General features: G+C 40.8%; 1 protein-coding gene across 1 annotated transcript in view; it reads right to left on the bottom strand.

Annotated features, from left to right (window-relative positions):
- The window catches only part of PATJ (PATJ crumbs cell polarity complex component), a 266,651-nt gene that overhangs the window by 88,675 nt on the left and 160,476 nt on the right, over positions 1-17,500 (bottom strand). The window contains exon 27 of the mRNA XM_089689690.1: positions 358-481. Within this exon, the coding sequence (XP_089545816.1) occupies positions 358-481 (124 nt within the window). The remainder of the gene's footprint in view (positions 1-357; positions 482-17,500) is intronic.

The raw sequence follows: 17,500 nt of genomic DNA, 5'->3' as shown, positions 1-17,500 counted from the left end.
CAGCTCCGCCCACATGCCGAATCATTCATTCACAGAGTTCTGTGAATGAATAAACTACAAGTACCAGCATCCTTTGTTAAACCATTGATCGTTCCTGTCAGTGTAAGCTGTCTGGTTGTACATTGTACAGTCAGGCAGTTTCACACCGACAGTCTGCAGGAGTCCTGTGTGGAGCCAGAAATGCTTTGCAGGCTCAAAAAAAAAAAAAAAAAAACAAAAAAAAAAAAAAAAATGAATGCACATTTTTTTTACCTGCAAAAAAAAAAATTGCATTTATTAATTTTGTTTTTAAAAAGGTGAACTTATCCTTTACGTATTTGCATACGCATACTTCACTATGCAATAATCATCCCTTACCATCACTGTCTTCCTCTTCTTTAAACTCTGCCATCTCAGAACTCAGGTTCTCTTTGTATGGAGGGGGCAGCTTCATTGGTGGTGGTGGGGGGCCTACAGGCACAGGAGGCAAAGGAGAGACACTCTGTACAGGAGAAAAAAAAAAAAAAAAAGTAGTATAGGTTTTAATGTGAAACTAATGTGTTATATATAAAAAAAATTATATATTTATATTACACACTTTGGGTGAGGGGGCCCATCGAACCCAGCTCACTTTTGAGAGGTGGGGAAACCCGTCTCAGCTCCCCATATCCCTATTATGTGTAAGTCACCCTGTGCCTGTTAGGAGTACAGGGTGACCTGTATTAATATTGGGGTGGGGGGTTGTTGATTGTTTAATGTTATGTGGCTGCATCCCATTGTTTTGTTTGTCTGCCTTAGGAGCAAACTATTATGGGATGTACGTGTTTATGGGGGGGTGGTGTCTCCAGCAGTCCTCCATCCTGATGGGACTGTCTGCTGGTGTGAAGTTTGAATACCTGTGTATCTCTTGTTACTAAATGTAGATTGCCCCACCCTGTGTCCTTTTTCAGGGAGGGGGGCTTGTTCCCCTGAGTGTATATATCTTGTATCTTGTGTTAAAATAAACTGGTCTACCACTTAGTTTACTTCAAGACTGGTGTCTAGTCTTGTATGGTCAGCTGTGGTGTTGGTTGTTGGTGTCTGGACGGGGAAGCGGTAGTCTAACGTAAGTACTCAAGCACAGTCGGTCGGTTCCGTTACAGACACAAACACACTTCAAAATCACTGATTTTGCATTAAATGCCAAGCGGGATTAAATCCTCTTCAAATTATTCGATCAGAGTACCTGACTCTGCTTCCTTTACTGCTACTAACAAAGCAAAGGAAGTCTCACTTCTCCTGCGGTCTTGTATTTAATACAAATAAAACAAAGAACCAAGCAAGAGAAGCAGAGTGTTAGTAGTCAAATAGGAGTCAAATTCGGAGGCTGAAATTTCCAGCCCAAAGGAGATATTGAACAAAAGACACAGTAGCAGAGTAGTTATCACTTCCGCCTAGCAGCACTAGGGTCATTGGTTCAAATCCCAACCATATCACTACCTGCATGACGTTTGCGTGTTCACCCTGTGTAGGTTTCCTGCGGGTACTCCGGTTTCCTCCCAGACTCCAAAGACATGCTGGCAGGTTAACTGGCTCCTACCTAAATTTGCTCTAATATGTATGAATATGAGTTAGGGATCTGAAGATTGTAAGCTCCTTGATGGCAGGGGCAGACTGACAACTCATGGGGCCCCCGGGCAATAGGGGATCATGGGGCCCCTGTCTCCTTGCCCAAACTCAAAAAAGCCTATGAAAAAGGTACCAGGGGCATCTCATGGGGCCCCCTACTGACCCCGGGCCCTCGGGCAGTGCTAGAGTTTCCAAATGGTCAGTCCACCCCTGGGCTGGTGTGTTTGTTGCTGCATAAATTGTTGGCGCTATATAAGTACCTGTAATAAATAAAGACAACTGAGTTTGGTAGTTGGGCAAAAAGGTAGCTGGGCAACCCTAAAAGGGGGAAAAATATTTTTTTTATCCTTGTATTCAAAGAAGTAAAAAAAAAAAAAAAAAAAAAGACAGCTGAGAATAAAAAAAAATATTAGCATTTACCTCATACAGCTGCAGGCATCGTGCGCAGTAAAACCGCCGAGAAGCTGACTGATTGAACATTGTGTGTTTTATCAACAAGGAGTAGAATATACACACATCTTGCTGGGCTCACATTGCAGAAGACATCACTTAGCTATTAGTAGTTATATTTGGAATACAAATAATGGATTTGATTTAATTGTGCACTCCAATTTCTAACTGCTAATCGCAAAATGCACTTAAGAAAAAAAAAACCAAAAAACACAAATGTTCATAGAAAAAGCCATCAAGACATTTGTGTCTGGATTCAAACTTCTCTGAACACCGAAAACTGGGAGTTAGTGCTGTGATAATAGGGAGGTGAATGGAAAAAAAAAGTGATAAAATATCCATTAATAAAATAAAGAGATACACAGCATGATTATGAATTCATTTTAGGGGCCTCAACACTTTCCTATTCTGTTCTGCCAAGAAAAAAAAAAATCTTAAGCTATTGTGTATTTTCACTGAATATATTTTTTGTATGAACATTTACCAGGAAGTGATTTTATGTAAGCTTTGCATTTCTACATGATTATTTGACCATATTTGCATTATTGTGTTATAGATCAGTTTATGTGTTATATTGTGTATAAAAATGCTCCCTCTAGTGACCAATTTATATATCAGGTAGGCCGGGTGTCGGCAACCCGCGGCTCTTTTTCATCTTTGCTGCGGCTCCGGAGCACACTGCCCACCAGGTGGTCGGCAAGCCGCAGATCGCGAGCCACATGCGGCTCTTCTGTGTGCCGGGCGCCCGCTCCCCTCCCTCCTCAAAAATCCGGCCCGCGGAGCGTGGAACATTGGCTGTCAGGATGTAGGTGGGGCAGCCAGGATGTAGGCGGGGCAGAGTGACGAACTCCTCTCTCAGTCCGCCCTGAAGACCAGAACGGCGCGGGAACACAGCGAGAGGAACGCGCGGAGCAAAGGTAAGTGAATTGAGACAATATGGGGGATGAATTACTATGTGGGGGATGAATTACTGTGTGGGGGATGAATTACTATGTGGGGGATGAATTACTATGGGGGATGAATTACTATATGGGGGATGAATTACTATGGGGGAAGAATTACTATGGGGGAAGAATTACTATATGGGGGATGAATTACTATATGGGGGATGTATTACTATGGGGGAAGAATTACTATATGGGGGAAGAATTACTATGGGGGAAGAATTACTATATGGGGGAAGAATTACTATGGGGGAAGAATTACTATATGGGGGATGAATTACTATATGGGGGATGAATTACTATATGGGGGATGAATTACTATGGGGGATGAATTACTATGTGGGGGATGAATTACTACATGGGGGATGAATTACTATATGGGGGATGAATTACTATATGGGGGATGAATTACTATATGGGGGATGAATTACTATGGGGGAAGAATTACTATATGGGGGATGAATTACTATATGGGGGAAGAATTACTATATGGGGGATGAATTACTATATGGGGGATGAATTACTATGTGGGGGATGAATTACTATGTGGGGGATGAATTACTATATGGGGGATGAATTACTATATGGGGGATGAATTACTATATGGGGGATGAATTACTATGGGGGATGAATTACTATGGGGGATGAATTACTATATGGGGGATGAATTACTATGGGGGATGAATTACTATATGGGGGATGTATTTTCAGTTTTAAAAATGTGGCTGTCAAAATAAATTTCAATCGTGGTTTTGGCGAGATTTGGCTCAGTTGAAAAAAAAGGTTGCCCACCACTGACCTAAGGCTATGATTGTGATTATGAAGATACACTGTGGCCCTGATTAACCCTTTGCTTACTGGGCCCTTAAACCCCCTTCATGACCAGAGCGTTTTTTGCAATATATGCAGTGTCGGATTTGTTATAAATGTTGCAATGGTTTTGCGGCTCCCAGTCTTTTTTTTCCCTTCGGAAACGGGTCCAAGTGGCTCTTTATGTCTTAAAGGTTGCAGACCCCTGAGGTAGGCATATAGCCTCTTTAAGCAGTTCCAGTCCGGACACTTTCACCCCCTTCCCGTCCAGGCCAATTTTCAGGTTTCAGCGCTATCACACTTTGAATGACAATTGCGCGGTCATGCAACACTTTACCCATATGAATTTTTAAGCATTTTTTTGAGGCAGATAAAACTTAATTTTGTGGTATTTATTCACAACTGGGTCGAAGCAATCCCAAACGAAGGGCCTGAAGGGCCCAAAGCAAGAACCTTAGGGATCACAAAAGACAGGAGGAGGAAGAAGGAGCAAGTCTCCGATCACTGAACATTGACCATTTTTAATCTTTATACTGCTAGTATTGGTAAATAGACAGGAAGGTATATTATAATTACTTGTTTTAAACATTTTTCTTTTACATGTCTTTAGTTACTTTTTGGTTTCCATGCCTAGGCAAATGATGTCATACATCCCAGGAGTCTTCAGGAGGGGTTTTCTCAGCTAAGCACACCCTCCTGCTGCATGCCTGAGCTTCGGGCAGATGGATGCCAAGAAGTAAATGCTACGCAAATCATCTGCCCTTAGTCGAGATAGCCACTCCCAAAATGCTAGGGAGGGTGCTCTTCAAAGTGATTTCTCAACAAAATAAAGCATGGAGACCTGGATGGATGGGAGAGTTTGCTGTGAATAGTAAAAACGAATTAAACAGCGTTTTTGATTTGTGGTGCTCATATGCAGTGTAGTTCCTCTTTACGTTGTCCTTCACAGGGCAAAAGTAACATTCCCTAAGAACATTCAATCCTAAAACTGACAACACACAAATATGTGGCCTCACGGAACTGGGCTTTTTTCCATGGGGGCCGCATATTTGCTTACCTGTCTTTGTGCTCGGAGCATGCCGCATGCTCAGTGTCACTGAGAGCCCTTGGTCCCCTTCTAAAGATTGGGACCCGGGACTCCCAATTCCGGGTCACATGATCGCAGTGATAGCCTCTGATTGGCAATCACAGTCATCAGTCACTGTACAGCCCAGCCCGCTTTTTCTTTTTCGCTCTATGAATGGAGAAGAGAGATACATAGTATCTCTCTAACTCCTGGCATAGAGGGGAAAAAAATGTTTGTAAAAAATAAATATTAAAAAATAAAATAAAAAATACCCAGATCAAGGTTTGATTTAGTTCAGTGCCAGGGTTAGTGTTTGGGTCAAGGTCAAAAGATCAGTGTCAAAGGTCAGGATTTAAAAAAAGAAAATTTGGTATCGAAAGAGCAGGGCCCTCAATCCCCTCATGTTTTGCATTGTATTGGTATTGTTCTGTCACATGTTCTGTCCCCCTCTGTAATGTACAGCGCTGAGCGAACTATTGGCACTTTATAAATACTGTATAATAATAATAATAATAATATCAGTGTCAATGTGTTTTTTTTTTACCTAAAACACAACTAAATGTGCACGATTGTTTCTGGTCTGTAGTACAGGTACAAACAACTAACATACACATATATTGCATCGCTGCGATCGTCCAGAGCTTGGAATTTTATTTTTGGGTTGTTCATTGGCGGTAGGTTATGGTAATGACAAGAAACACAGCTAAATTAAAAAAAATAATTTTTTTTTTTACTATTTTGGGCCAGTTTTTCTTTGATTAAAAAAAAAAAAAAATCATCAGGAGATATCATTACCATTTACCACCAAATGAAAGCCAAATTTGTCCTGAAAAAAAACGCGCTATAATCCACCTGGATGTACAAAGTAGTTGTGGCGATATGTAGGCTTTTACTGTCACATGTCAACGTTGCAAAATTGTGCTTAGGCATTAAGATTTGTTTTACCCTCAGGCGTGAAGGAGTTAAGGATGTGGACTGCTGTGAATGTGCAACATAAAGTGCTGCATAAATTGGCTCTATACAAGTACCTGTGATAAACAAAATAATATACACTTTTTTCCAAAGGTTGGTCAACGTAGGTAGCAGGAAGGGAAGGAACACTTTTAAGGCGAGATAGTGTTAGGTTTACAACCACTTTAAGTAGAATTCCTGCCTCTGTCATGAAATATGAGCAAAGCATATCCCTCTATAGCGTTCACTTGTCTCAGTTAAGGGCACCAAGTGTCATTTCTGCCTGCTGCTTCGTTACTCTGCTACCAGAATGAGCCACTCCTAAAAAGTCTTCCAGACATCAAGAGAAAAATGATGACATAGAAGGGACCTGCAGCAGACTGACAGCTTCAGCTCAGTTCCTGAGAGTTGTGTGAAGAGGGTTGTGTGCCTTCTCTCCAGTCAGCTATAGAGCTCTCCCCACTGAGCTCTACAGAGTAACATCAGCTCTCCACCACCTCTTTTCTTTTTTTGACAGCTCTACAAGCTTTATAAATTTGGTACTTTCAAGAAATGTAGAGAAGACCGCAGATAAACAGATACAACTTATGTAGGAGGATTTGTTTCATCCCTGTATATCACCTGAGGGTAGTCCCTTCACTAGATATATGTAGGGTTTACAACCATTTTTAGGAGGCACTTCACCCCAAGGCTCGGTTCACATCTGTGCAGGTGGTGCCACTGCGGGAACTACACAAATTCCGGCAGCTGCAACCACCCACACCCTAAAATGTGGGACCCACAGGCGGGTGCCATTAATCCTAATGGCATGCTGCCCGCACTGGAAACCTCAGCTCCAGTGCAGGCTGCAATTGCCAAAGTAGCACAGAGACATCTTTCCTGCGTGTCATGGTAGCCCATTAACCACCTCCCGTCCGGCCGTTGTATATAAACGGCTGAATGGTGGCAGTGCAGGGTCGGGCCGTTTATATACAACGGGAGCGTGCAGCACCGCAATCCGGTGCCCGCTGTGTCCTCCGGACACAGTGAAACAACGATTGTCAGACGGGACCTCTGTACGAGTTCACGATCATGTGATCACTGATTGGCCAATCAGTGATCACATGCAAAGTAGTAAGCAAGATGTTACTTGTGACATTGCTTACTACGTGTGAAATCTGTGAATGATCACAGAGGTCACATGGTACAAGGCTATTCACAACAGCCTTGTACCATGTGACAAGCTGTGACCAATCACAGCTCACACAGTAGTTCTCAATGGCTGCAAGAATGCGGACAGGGAGAAAGAGAAATGATTGCTTTTACATCCTATATGGGTGTAAAAGCAATCAGTGTAAAAAAAATAAATAAATCTTTATCACCCACCACAAGTAGTACCATGGTGACACACTACTGCTAGGCCGTATGTAAAAAAAAATAAAAAATATAATGTAAATAAATGAAATGTAAAAAAAAAAGTTTAAAAATGATAATTTTTGGTTATAAACTAATTTGGATGATTTTTTCTTTTACTAAAAAGATAACGGAATAAATTTTGGCCAAGATTTAGGATGAAATATTATTTATTTGCAAAAGTTTATGAGAAAACATTTTTTCAAAATTTTTGGACTTTCATTTACATTGCAAAAAAATAAAAATCCCAGTGGTGAATAAATACCACCAAAATAAAGCTTTATCTGTCTCAAAAAAATGGTAAAGAATTCATATGGGTATAGAATTGCATGACCGCGCAATTGTCATTCAAACTGTGAGAGCGCTGAAAGCTGAAAATTGGCCTGGACAGGAAGGGGGTAAAATGAATGGACTCTCCTATACGTGCAAACCGCCATGTAGATGTGAACCTAGTCTAAAAAGGAAGTTCTAGTTTATGAAATCCTCCTTCCTCCTCATCCACATTTCACACATATTCCTTTTTTTTTTTTTTTTGGACAGCAGGTATCTAGTTCTAAATAGGTATCTGCTTCCACTTCCGGACGTTCACCCTCCTCCATTCACCTGCAGCTTTCTGGGTCACGTCACAGGTCCCAGAAGGCTCTGTGGCCACTCACAAAGTGCAGCGTGGCTCGTGCATGTGCAGTAGGAAGCAGGCTGTGAAGCCGCAAGGAGTCACAGATGCCAACGCCGGGACCCAAAGACGAGCAAAAAAATATGGCCTGGGTGAGGACAGGATTGGATCCTCGGACAGGTAAGTGGCCTTTTCTTAAAGGTCAACAGCCACAGGCAGGGGCGTCCCTAGGGTTGGTGTCACCCGGTGCGGTAACACTGGGTGACACCCCCTCCGACGATCCCCACAAAATGGATCGGATCTGCGGATTGAGCATAATGAATCGGACTCAAATCCATTATGCTCAATCCGCAGATCCGATCCATCCTGCGGTTTGAGCATAATGCATCAGAGTCTGATCCATTATGCTCCCCAATCTGCAGATTCCATCCATCCTGCGGGGATCGTCGGCCTGCAACCTATATGGGATGACACCGGACCCGCTCCACAAAAAGGTAAGTTGTAAAGCAAGCCGACGATCCCCGCAGGATGGATCCGATCTGCATATTGTGCAAAATGGATCAGAGTCCGATCCATTATGCTCCCTAATCCGCAGATCCATCCTGCGGGGATCGTCGGCATGCAACCTATACGGGGTGACACCGGACCCGCTCCACGAAAAGGTAAGTTGTAAAGCAAGCCGATGATCCCCGCAGAATGGATCTGCGGATTGGGGAGCATAATGGATCGGACTCTGATCCATTTTGCGCAATCCGATCTATCCTGCGGGGATCGTCGGCTTGCTTTACAACTTACCTTTTCGTGGAGCGGGTGCGGCGCGCATCCCCCACACCTGCCTAGGGACGCCCCTGGCTACAGGATTTGTAGCTGCTGACTTTTAAATTTTTTCTTTCTAGGTTGAAGAACTTATTCTGTAGTTATTCTGTAATGTAAACTATCTGACATGAACACAGATTAAAATTTTCCTAAATGGCATCAGCAGCTCACAAATTGATTTTTCCCCGTTGTCATTCGTGCCTGTTCAACAATATTGAAGAAACGAAAGTCATTTTCCAAACCCTGAAAACAAACTGGAATCTGCATAAATAAATATAAACGGAATAGGCATGTGTGTTTTTGTTCAATAAAAAAAAAAAAAAAAAAAAAGCGCTAACTGCATACTTGGTGCTATTTATTTTATGGATTTTTCTTTTCAAAAACGTGTTTGTATTTTTTGGCCCGGCATCTTGAAACAAAAGATCTCTCCAAGGTTTTCTAACTCGTGGCAATTATTTCCTTTGGCCCCTGGAAATGGCGAATGTGCAGCAAGTATACATACAACGTCCTGTCTTATGTTGTCTTGCCCGCAGCTTCTTGGAGAACACCCAAATCATTTTGGAGAATCAATTTCCCTAGCCCACAGTTCAATTGTTCACAGTAATGTATTCACATCCAATTGGTTTTATTGGTTGATTGCAATTTAAGTATTATGTTCAGAAAACAGAATGAATAAGAAACGAGGGATTTGCGTTAAATAAAAACATTAAAAACAAATAATGACCAATTCATGTGAAATTTGTACTACAAATTAGCTTTGGTAAGGAAAAAAAAAAAAACAAAAAAAAAACAAAAAACCACAGCCACGGGCTCAGCTGGACCTGAAAAAGGAACATTTTAGTCCAACATTAACATTTTACATGTAGGAGGAAACTATAGATGTTCCCCAATTATGGAATAAACTGCTAAATAAGGCGAATGTTTGTAGGTACCCAATACTAACTTCAGCCAAAACCTATTAACCACTTCCAGTCCGGACACTTTCACCCCCTTCCAGTCCAGGCCAATTTTCAGCTTTCAGCGCTATCACACTTTGAATGACAATTGCGCGGTCATGCAATACTGTACCCATATGAATTTTTTAGCATTTTTTTGAGACAGATAAACTTTATTTTGGGGGTATTTATTCACCACTGGGATTTTTTCCAAAAATTTTGGAAAAAAAAAAGTGTTTTTCTTATATTTTGCAAATAAATAATCTTTCTTCATAAATCTAGGCCAAAATACATTCAGTTATCTTTTTAGTTTTTACATTTTTATTTTTTAGATTATTTTTTATGTTTTTTTTTAACATACTGTCACTCTAGCAGTATAGTGTCACCATAGTGACACTGTACTACTTGTGGGGGGTGATGAAGATTTATTTATTTTTTACACTGATTGCTTTTACACCCATAAAGGCTGTAAAAGCAATCATTTCTCCTTATCTCTGTCTGCATTCTTGCAGCCATTGAGAAATACTGTGTGAGCTGTGATTGGTCACAGCTTGTCACATGGTACAAGGCTGCTGTGAATAGCCTTGTACCATGTGACCTCTGTGATCATTCACAGATTTCACACGTAGTAAGCAATGATGTCATAAGTGACATCTTGCTTACTACTCATCATGTGATCATTGATTTGCCAATCAGTGATCACATGATCGGGACCTCGTACAGAGGTCCCGTACAATGATCGGAGGACACAGCGGGCACCGGATCGCGGTGCTGCGCGCTCCCAGGGAGCGCACACAAGCAGGGAGCGGGAAGGCCATTTATAAACGAACACCCGCCCCTGCACTGCTCCCGTCCGGCTGTTTATATGCATGGGCCGGACGGGAAGTGGTTAAAGTGATATTAAAGCCAACATTTTTTTTTACTTTAAAGCATTAAAGGTAAAAAATGTTTTAAATAAATAGGTCTTCCTCCTTCCCTGTGTAAAGGGAAAGAGGGGAGAATAAATTCAGCGCGTTGCACGGCTGCATCTCTTCTCCCTTCTCTTCCCCTTCACACAAGGACTCAAGCAGCAGCACAGACCTTGTCTCCTGCTGCGGTCAATCAAATGCAGTGAGTAGGGAGTGGGGGGCGGGGCTAAGACCCACTGTGTGAGCCTATAGAGCGTGGCTCCATAGACACACAGATCACGAGCTAGCAGACACTGTGTGCCCCCACAGCAAACGGCTTGCTATGGGGGCACAAAAAGGAGGAGCCAAGATAGTCGGCGGGCGACAAGAAGAGAAGGACCAAGGCCACACTGTGCAGTATCATTGCACAGAGCAGATGAGTATAACAATTGTTTAATAAAAAAAAAAAAAAAAAAAAGCCTTTAGTAACACTTTAATTTTGGATAGGTAAAATAAATATTGAACACTCACCATTTTTCTCAGTAAATATATTTCTAACGACGCTATTGACATGAAATATTTACCAAGTCAGTAACAACCCATACATACAAAGAAACCAAAACAAAAAAGTTCAGACATTAAGTTATGTGTAATAAAATAGAATAACACAGAAAAACAGCAGTGAACACGCTAAATGAAATGTATTACGTCATACAAAATCCTTTGTTGGTAATGACGGCTTCAAGATGCCTTTTGTATGGAGAAACTAGTCGCATGCATTGCTCAGGTGTGATTTTGGCCCAAGTTCTTCAAGTCTTGAAGGTTCCGTGTACCTCTTCTATAAAATCTAACTTTAGTTCCTTCCACAGAATTTCTATTGGATTCAATTCAGGTGATTGAATGGGCAATTCTAGCAGCTTTATTTTCTCTCTTTGAAACCAGTTGAGAGTTTCCTTGGCTGTGTGTTTGGGATCATTGTCTTGCTGAAATTTCCACCCTCTTTTCATCTTCATCATCCTGGTAGATGGCAGCAGATTGTTATCAAATATGTCTTGGTGCATTTTTACATTTATCCATTCTTCAATGACATGAAGGTTGCCAGTACCGTATTCTGAAAAACAGCTCCGCGCCATGATGTTCCCACCTCCATGCTTCACTGTTGGTATAGTATTTATGGGTGATGTGCAGCGCCATGTGACCTCCAAACATGGTGTGTATTATGGCATCCAAAGAGTTCAATTTTGTTCTCATCTGACCGGACTATATTCCCCCAGTATTTCATAGTCTCGTCTAAATGTTGTGCAGCAAATTTTAAATAAGCTTCAACATTTTCTTCTGCAATGGAGTCTTGTGTGGTGAGCGTGCATACAGGCGATGGCTGTTGAATGCATTATTTATGGGTTTTTTTTTAAACAATTGTTCCTACTATGTCCAGGTTTTTCTGAAGCTCTCCACAAGTGGTCCTTGGCTCTTGGAGAACTCTTCTGATAATACTTTTCATGCCTCTGTCAGAAATCTTGCAAGGAGCACCTGGTCATGGCTGGTTTATGGTGAAATAGTGTTCTGTCCACTTCCAGATTATGGCCCCAACAGTGCTCACTGAACCATTCAGAAGTTTAGAAATCCTTCGGTAACCAATGTTTTGCAACAATAAGGTTGTGAAGGACTTGAGAGAGCTCTTTGCTTTTACCCATCATGAGAGGTTTCTTGTAAGACAACTTGGTAATGAGATACCTTTTTATAGGCCATCAGTTGAGACTGAACCATCTGATATTAATTTGCCAAGGGGCAGGAGTGCCTTCTAATTACTGACAGATTTCAGCTGGTGTCTTGGCTTTCCATGCCTCTTTGCACCTCACTTTCTTCATGTGTTCAATACTTTTCCCCTGTGTCATTCCATTTTATTACACATAACTTAATTTCTGAACTGATTTGTTTTGGTTTCTTTGTATGTATGGATTGCATGGGTGGGTACTGACATGTGGTGAAAATTTTATGTCAAAAGCACTTTCACTCAGAAAAATGGTGACATGTTCAGTACTTATTTTACCCACTGTGTGTATATATATATATATATATATATATATATATATATACATATACACACATATATTATATAGATCTATATCTAGATAGATATTGAGCGAGAGATAATCTAGCTTCATCTCTATCTATATCTCGATAGATATCTATATCTATATCTCTATAGATATCTATATCTATATCTCTATAGATATCTATATCTATATCTCTATAGATATCTATATCTATATATATATATCTATATATCTATATATATATATATATAGCGGCACAGGCACTTCTGCCTTGCAGTAATTGGGTCATGGGTTCAATTCCCAACCATGGTGCCTCCTGCATGGAGTTTTCATGTTCTCCCTGTGTTTGTGTGGGTTTCCTCTGGGTACTCCGGTTTCCTCCCACACTCCAAAGACATGCTGGTAGGTTAATTGGCTCCTGTCTAAATTATCCTAGTTTCATCCCTGGCCATGCAGGATTTCCTGCATGGTAGGGGTTGGGGAAAGACCTGGCAATCTACCCTGTAAAATAATTGCTAAGAGAATTCATGGAAAAAGTCGCTTACGAGAAATGGTGCATGCGATCACCAAGGGTCAGATAGGACTGAATGGAAGATAGATAGAGCTATATATATACATACACACACACATATACAAACAGATAGATAGATATGGATTCTCTCTATATTATCTCTCTCTCTATAGATACGAGAGAGAGAGAGAGAGAGAGAGAGAGAGAGAGAGAGAGATGCTCTCTATATATATTATATATCTATCTCTATATATATTATATATCTATCGCTCTTTCTATATCTATCTCTCTATCGAGAGAGAGATGGATGCTCTCTATATATATTGTGTGTGTGTACACACACACATATATACACACACACACACTCATAAATACGCACTTTTTTTCTATTTCCTATGTCTGACTTTACCCTACAGGTAATACTATAAAATAATCTTACTGGTAGGCACCTTTGCAACGGCTTGAACTTGTGCCATTTAGTAACAACTGGGATTGACTTAAGCTGACGATTTACGCATGCACAGTACTCTCTACATGCACAGACAATGAGCATGCCGTAGATTCAGACAGTACCGTGCCACTATTGGGACTCCCATGCGAGGGAGTGATATCATTTTAGCTTGGCCATTCAAATGGTCAGAGTGCACAAACCCAGTAAGAAGACCAGATGAAGATGGATGTGTGAAGTGCATACTAGCACATTAACCTGCAGGGGGACATATTTTTTTTTTTTTTTTTATTCAAGTTTACTATTGCTTTAAAAGGTTACTAAGCTTAACTCCGCTTAATTCATTAAAGCTGAAGTTTAATCTGCTAACATTGTACCCTTCTTGGTCCTGCCCTCATCAATATACTCATAAAATTGAAAAAACAAAAAACAAACCCCTTTGTGTTTTCATTGAATACTTTATATTAGGCCCAGTGATTTTCTCACTGGGACCCTGCTCTTCGCTTAGCAATTCAGGCAGATCATGGTTCGAAGAAGAGGCAAGTAGATTCTGTACATAGCTTCCAGAAAATATCCCAGATCCTCAAATGCCCTAGGTAACGCTCACATGTGATGTGAAATGCTCACTGAAATGTTTTCCTATATTCATAGTGGTGCGCAAAGACAAAAACACCTGTAAGTGAACAAAAAAAAGTGCATGTGAAAAATGCACACAAAAAGTGCACTTAAGGATGTGTCTCTAGTCCACCTCACGAAGAAGTAGGAGTTTACCTTGACCCCCCAGGGCACAAGGCTCCTGACAGGGGCAAGGTACATTCTTCGTCCACCTAGCCAAAAGGCTTGGCGGACCGGACCCTCTCCTCTCGGTCAACTAAAGCTGACCACCAAGTAATGGGTGAGGGGGCTCTCCCAAAGAGATCCCTCCCGTTTAGCGGAGGAAGAAACCTAATGGCCCTAGTTACATAGTTAGTCTGGCTGTAAAAATACAAAAGTCCATCCAGTTCAACCATTAAAAAAAACCAAAAAAAAGTTATAATCCTACACCCACAGTTGATCCAGAGGAAGGCAAAAAAAAAAAAAATAAAACCCAGCAAAGCATGAACCAATTTGCTCCTGCAGGGAAAATGATTCCTTCATGATCCCCCGAGAGGCAATCGGATATTCCCTGAATCAACTTTATCTATAAACGTTAGTATCCAGTTATATTCTGTGTATCCAAGAAAGAATCCAGGACTTTCCTACAGAAATCCACTGAGCTGGCCACATCCAACTCTTGAGGGAGTCTATTCCACATTTTCACAGCTCTCACTGTGAAGAAACCTTTCCGTGTTTGGAGATTAAATTTCTTCTCCTCCAGATGTAAAGAGTGCCCCCTTGTCCTCTGTGATGACCTCAGGGTGAATAACTACACCGAGTTCACTATATCAACCACTGATGTATTTATACATGGAGATCATATCCCCCCCTTATGTATTATACATGGAGATCATATCCCCCTTATGTATTATACATGGAGATCATATCCCCCCTTATGTATTATACATGGTGATCATATCCCCCCTTATGTATTATACATGGTGATCATATCCCCCCTTATGTATTATACATGGTGATCATATCCCCCCTTATGTATTATACATGGAGATCATATCCCCCCCTTATGTATTATACATGGAGATCATATCCCCCCCTTATGTATTATACATGGAGATCATATCCCCCCTTATGTATTATACATGGAGATCATATCCCCCCTTATGTATTATACATGGAGATCATATCCCCCTAATGTATTTATACATGGAGATCATATCCCCCCCTTATGTATTATACATGGAGATCATATCCCCCCTTATGTATTATACATGGAGATCATATCCCCCTTATGTATTATACATGGTGATCATATCCCCCCTTATGTATTATACATGGTGATCATATCCCCCCTTATGTATTACACATGGAGATCATATCCCCCCTTATGTATTATACATGGAGATCATATCCCCCCCCTTATGTATTATACATGGAGATCATATCCCCCTTATGTATTATACATGGAGATCATATCCCCCCCCCTTATGTATTATACACGGAGATCATATCCCCCTTATGTATCATACATGGAGATCATATCCCCCCTTATGTATTATACATGGAGATCATATCCCCCCTTATGTATTATACATGGTGATCATATCCCCCCTTATGTATTATACATGGTGATCATATCCCCCCTTATGTATTATACATGGAGATCATATCCCCCTTATGTATTATACATGGAGATCATATCCCCCCTTATGTATTATACATGGAGATCATATCCCCCCCTTATGTATTATACATGGAGATCATATCCCCCCTTATGTATTATACATGGAGATCATATCCCTCCTTATATATTATACATGGAGATCATATCCCCCCTTATGTATTATACATGGAGATCATATCCCCCCTTATGTATTATACATGGAGATCATATCCCCCCCTTATGTATTATACATGGAGATCATATCCCCCCCTCATGTATTATACATGGAGATCATATCCCCCCCTCATGTATTATACATGGAGATCATATCCCCCTTATGTATTATACATGGAGATCATATCCCCCCTTATGTATTATACATGGTGATCATATCCCCCCTTATGTATTATACATGGAGATCATATCCCCCCTTATGTATTATACATGGTGATCATATCCCCCCTTATGTATTATACATGGAGATCATATCCCCCCTTATGTATTATACATGGAGATCATATCCCCTCTTATGTATTATACATGGAGATCATATCCCCCTTATGTATTATACATGGAGATCATATCCCCTCTTATGTATTATACATGGAGATCATATCCCCCCTTATGTATTATACATGGAGATCATATCCCCCCTTATGTATTATACATGGTGATCATATCCCCCCTTATGTATTATACATGGAGATCATATCCCCCCCTTACGTATTATACATGGATATCACCATACCACGTCCACCCCTCTGTCCAAGTATACCACGTCCACAGCCACCCAGACCGTCTCTATCTAACTTGCAGCAGCTTCTAAAACACTGCCATACTTTGACTCCCAGGCTGTGTACTATTTTCAAGACAAAGAAGTCAAACCTATCTACCACCACTTTGATTTCCCCATTGTTCTGAGCCTACAGGGAGTGAGAGGTCACACTGATATTTTGTTTAAATATGCATTTCCATTTACAGTAATCACACAAATCTTAATGACTCCAGCACAGCTTCAGCGTTTTCGGGGCAGCACTGACAGTTCACGGATCACCTGCAGGTTGGTTTTCAGATTTAATTATCACTGACCCTTTAAAAAAATACCTCTGTTGTATATTGTAAATTCCAATTTAAAAAAAAAAAAAAAAAAAAAAAAAAAAAAAAGAGAAACCACTTATGACCTACAATCAAGGCACCCGATTTGAGGTGGTAATTGCTTATTAGTGGATACCACATGAACGGCCCATTTTGGGAAAATTATTAATTAAATTAACCCTTGTTTACGTAAAAGTTAGAGCCATCTGGGGCCTCCAAAAATGCTTAGCAGCAAAAACCGAATAGAGATGAGTGATTTGGCTGGCTCATTAAAGGGCGATAACTGTCATTATGATGAAGACTATTAGTAAAATAGCTCGTATCTTCAACTAAACATGCTGTATCAGGCCATAATTTGAGCTCATCTGCTGCAATGATTAATCTGGCTTTTAATAGAAGTTAATGTCGATGTTGATCTTCTTGTAGTCTTCTAGAACGGCCAGGCCAAACCTTGATGAAATAGGTTGCAGAAATGAGGACAACTGTGGATACCACCTAAAAGTGACATGAACAATTTTTTTTCAAGGTAACAGCAAGGATGAACTGCAGCATCTAGTGTTGCCTGTTGTCCCCAAGTTAAGCCGGTCAACCAAAGATCGAGGCCAGTCCAGCAAGGACCAGCCGAATTTTGATCCATGTATGGGCAGTGGGGCTGTACAGAAGCCAATGTACAGATCCACT

The sequence above is a fragment of the Staurois parvus genome, unplaced genomic scaffold, assembly GCF_062004578.1.
Source record: "Staurois parvus isolate SC_StPar_1 unplaced genomic scaffold, SC_StPar_1.0 ptg000491l, whole genome shotgun sequence".
NCBI classification, from domain to species: Eukaryota; Metazoa; Chordata; class Amphibia; order Anura; family Ranidae; genus Staurois; species Staurois parvus.
Note: the sequence above shows the minus strand (reverse complement) of the source record. Positions and strands in the feature narration are given on the sequence as shown.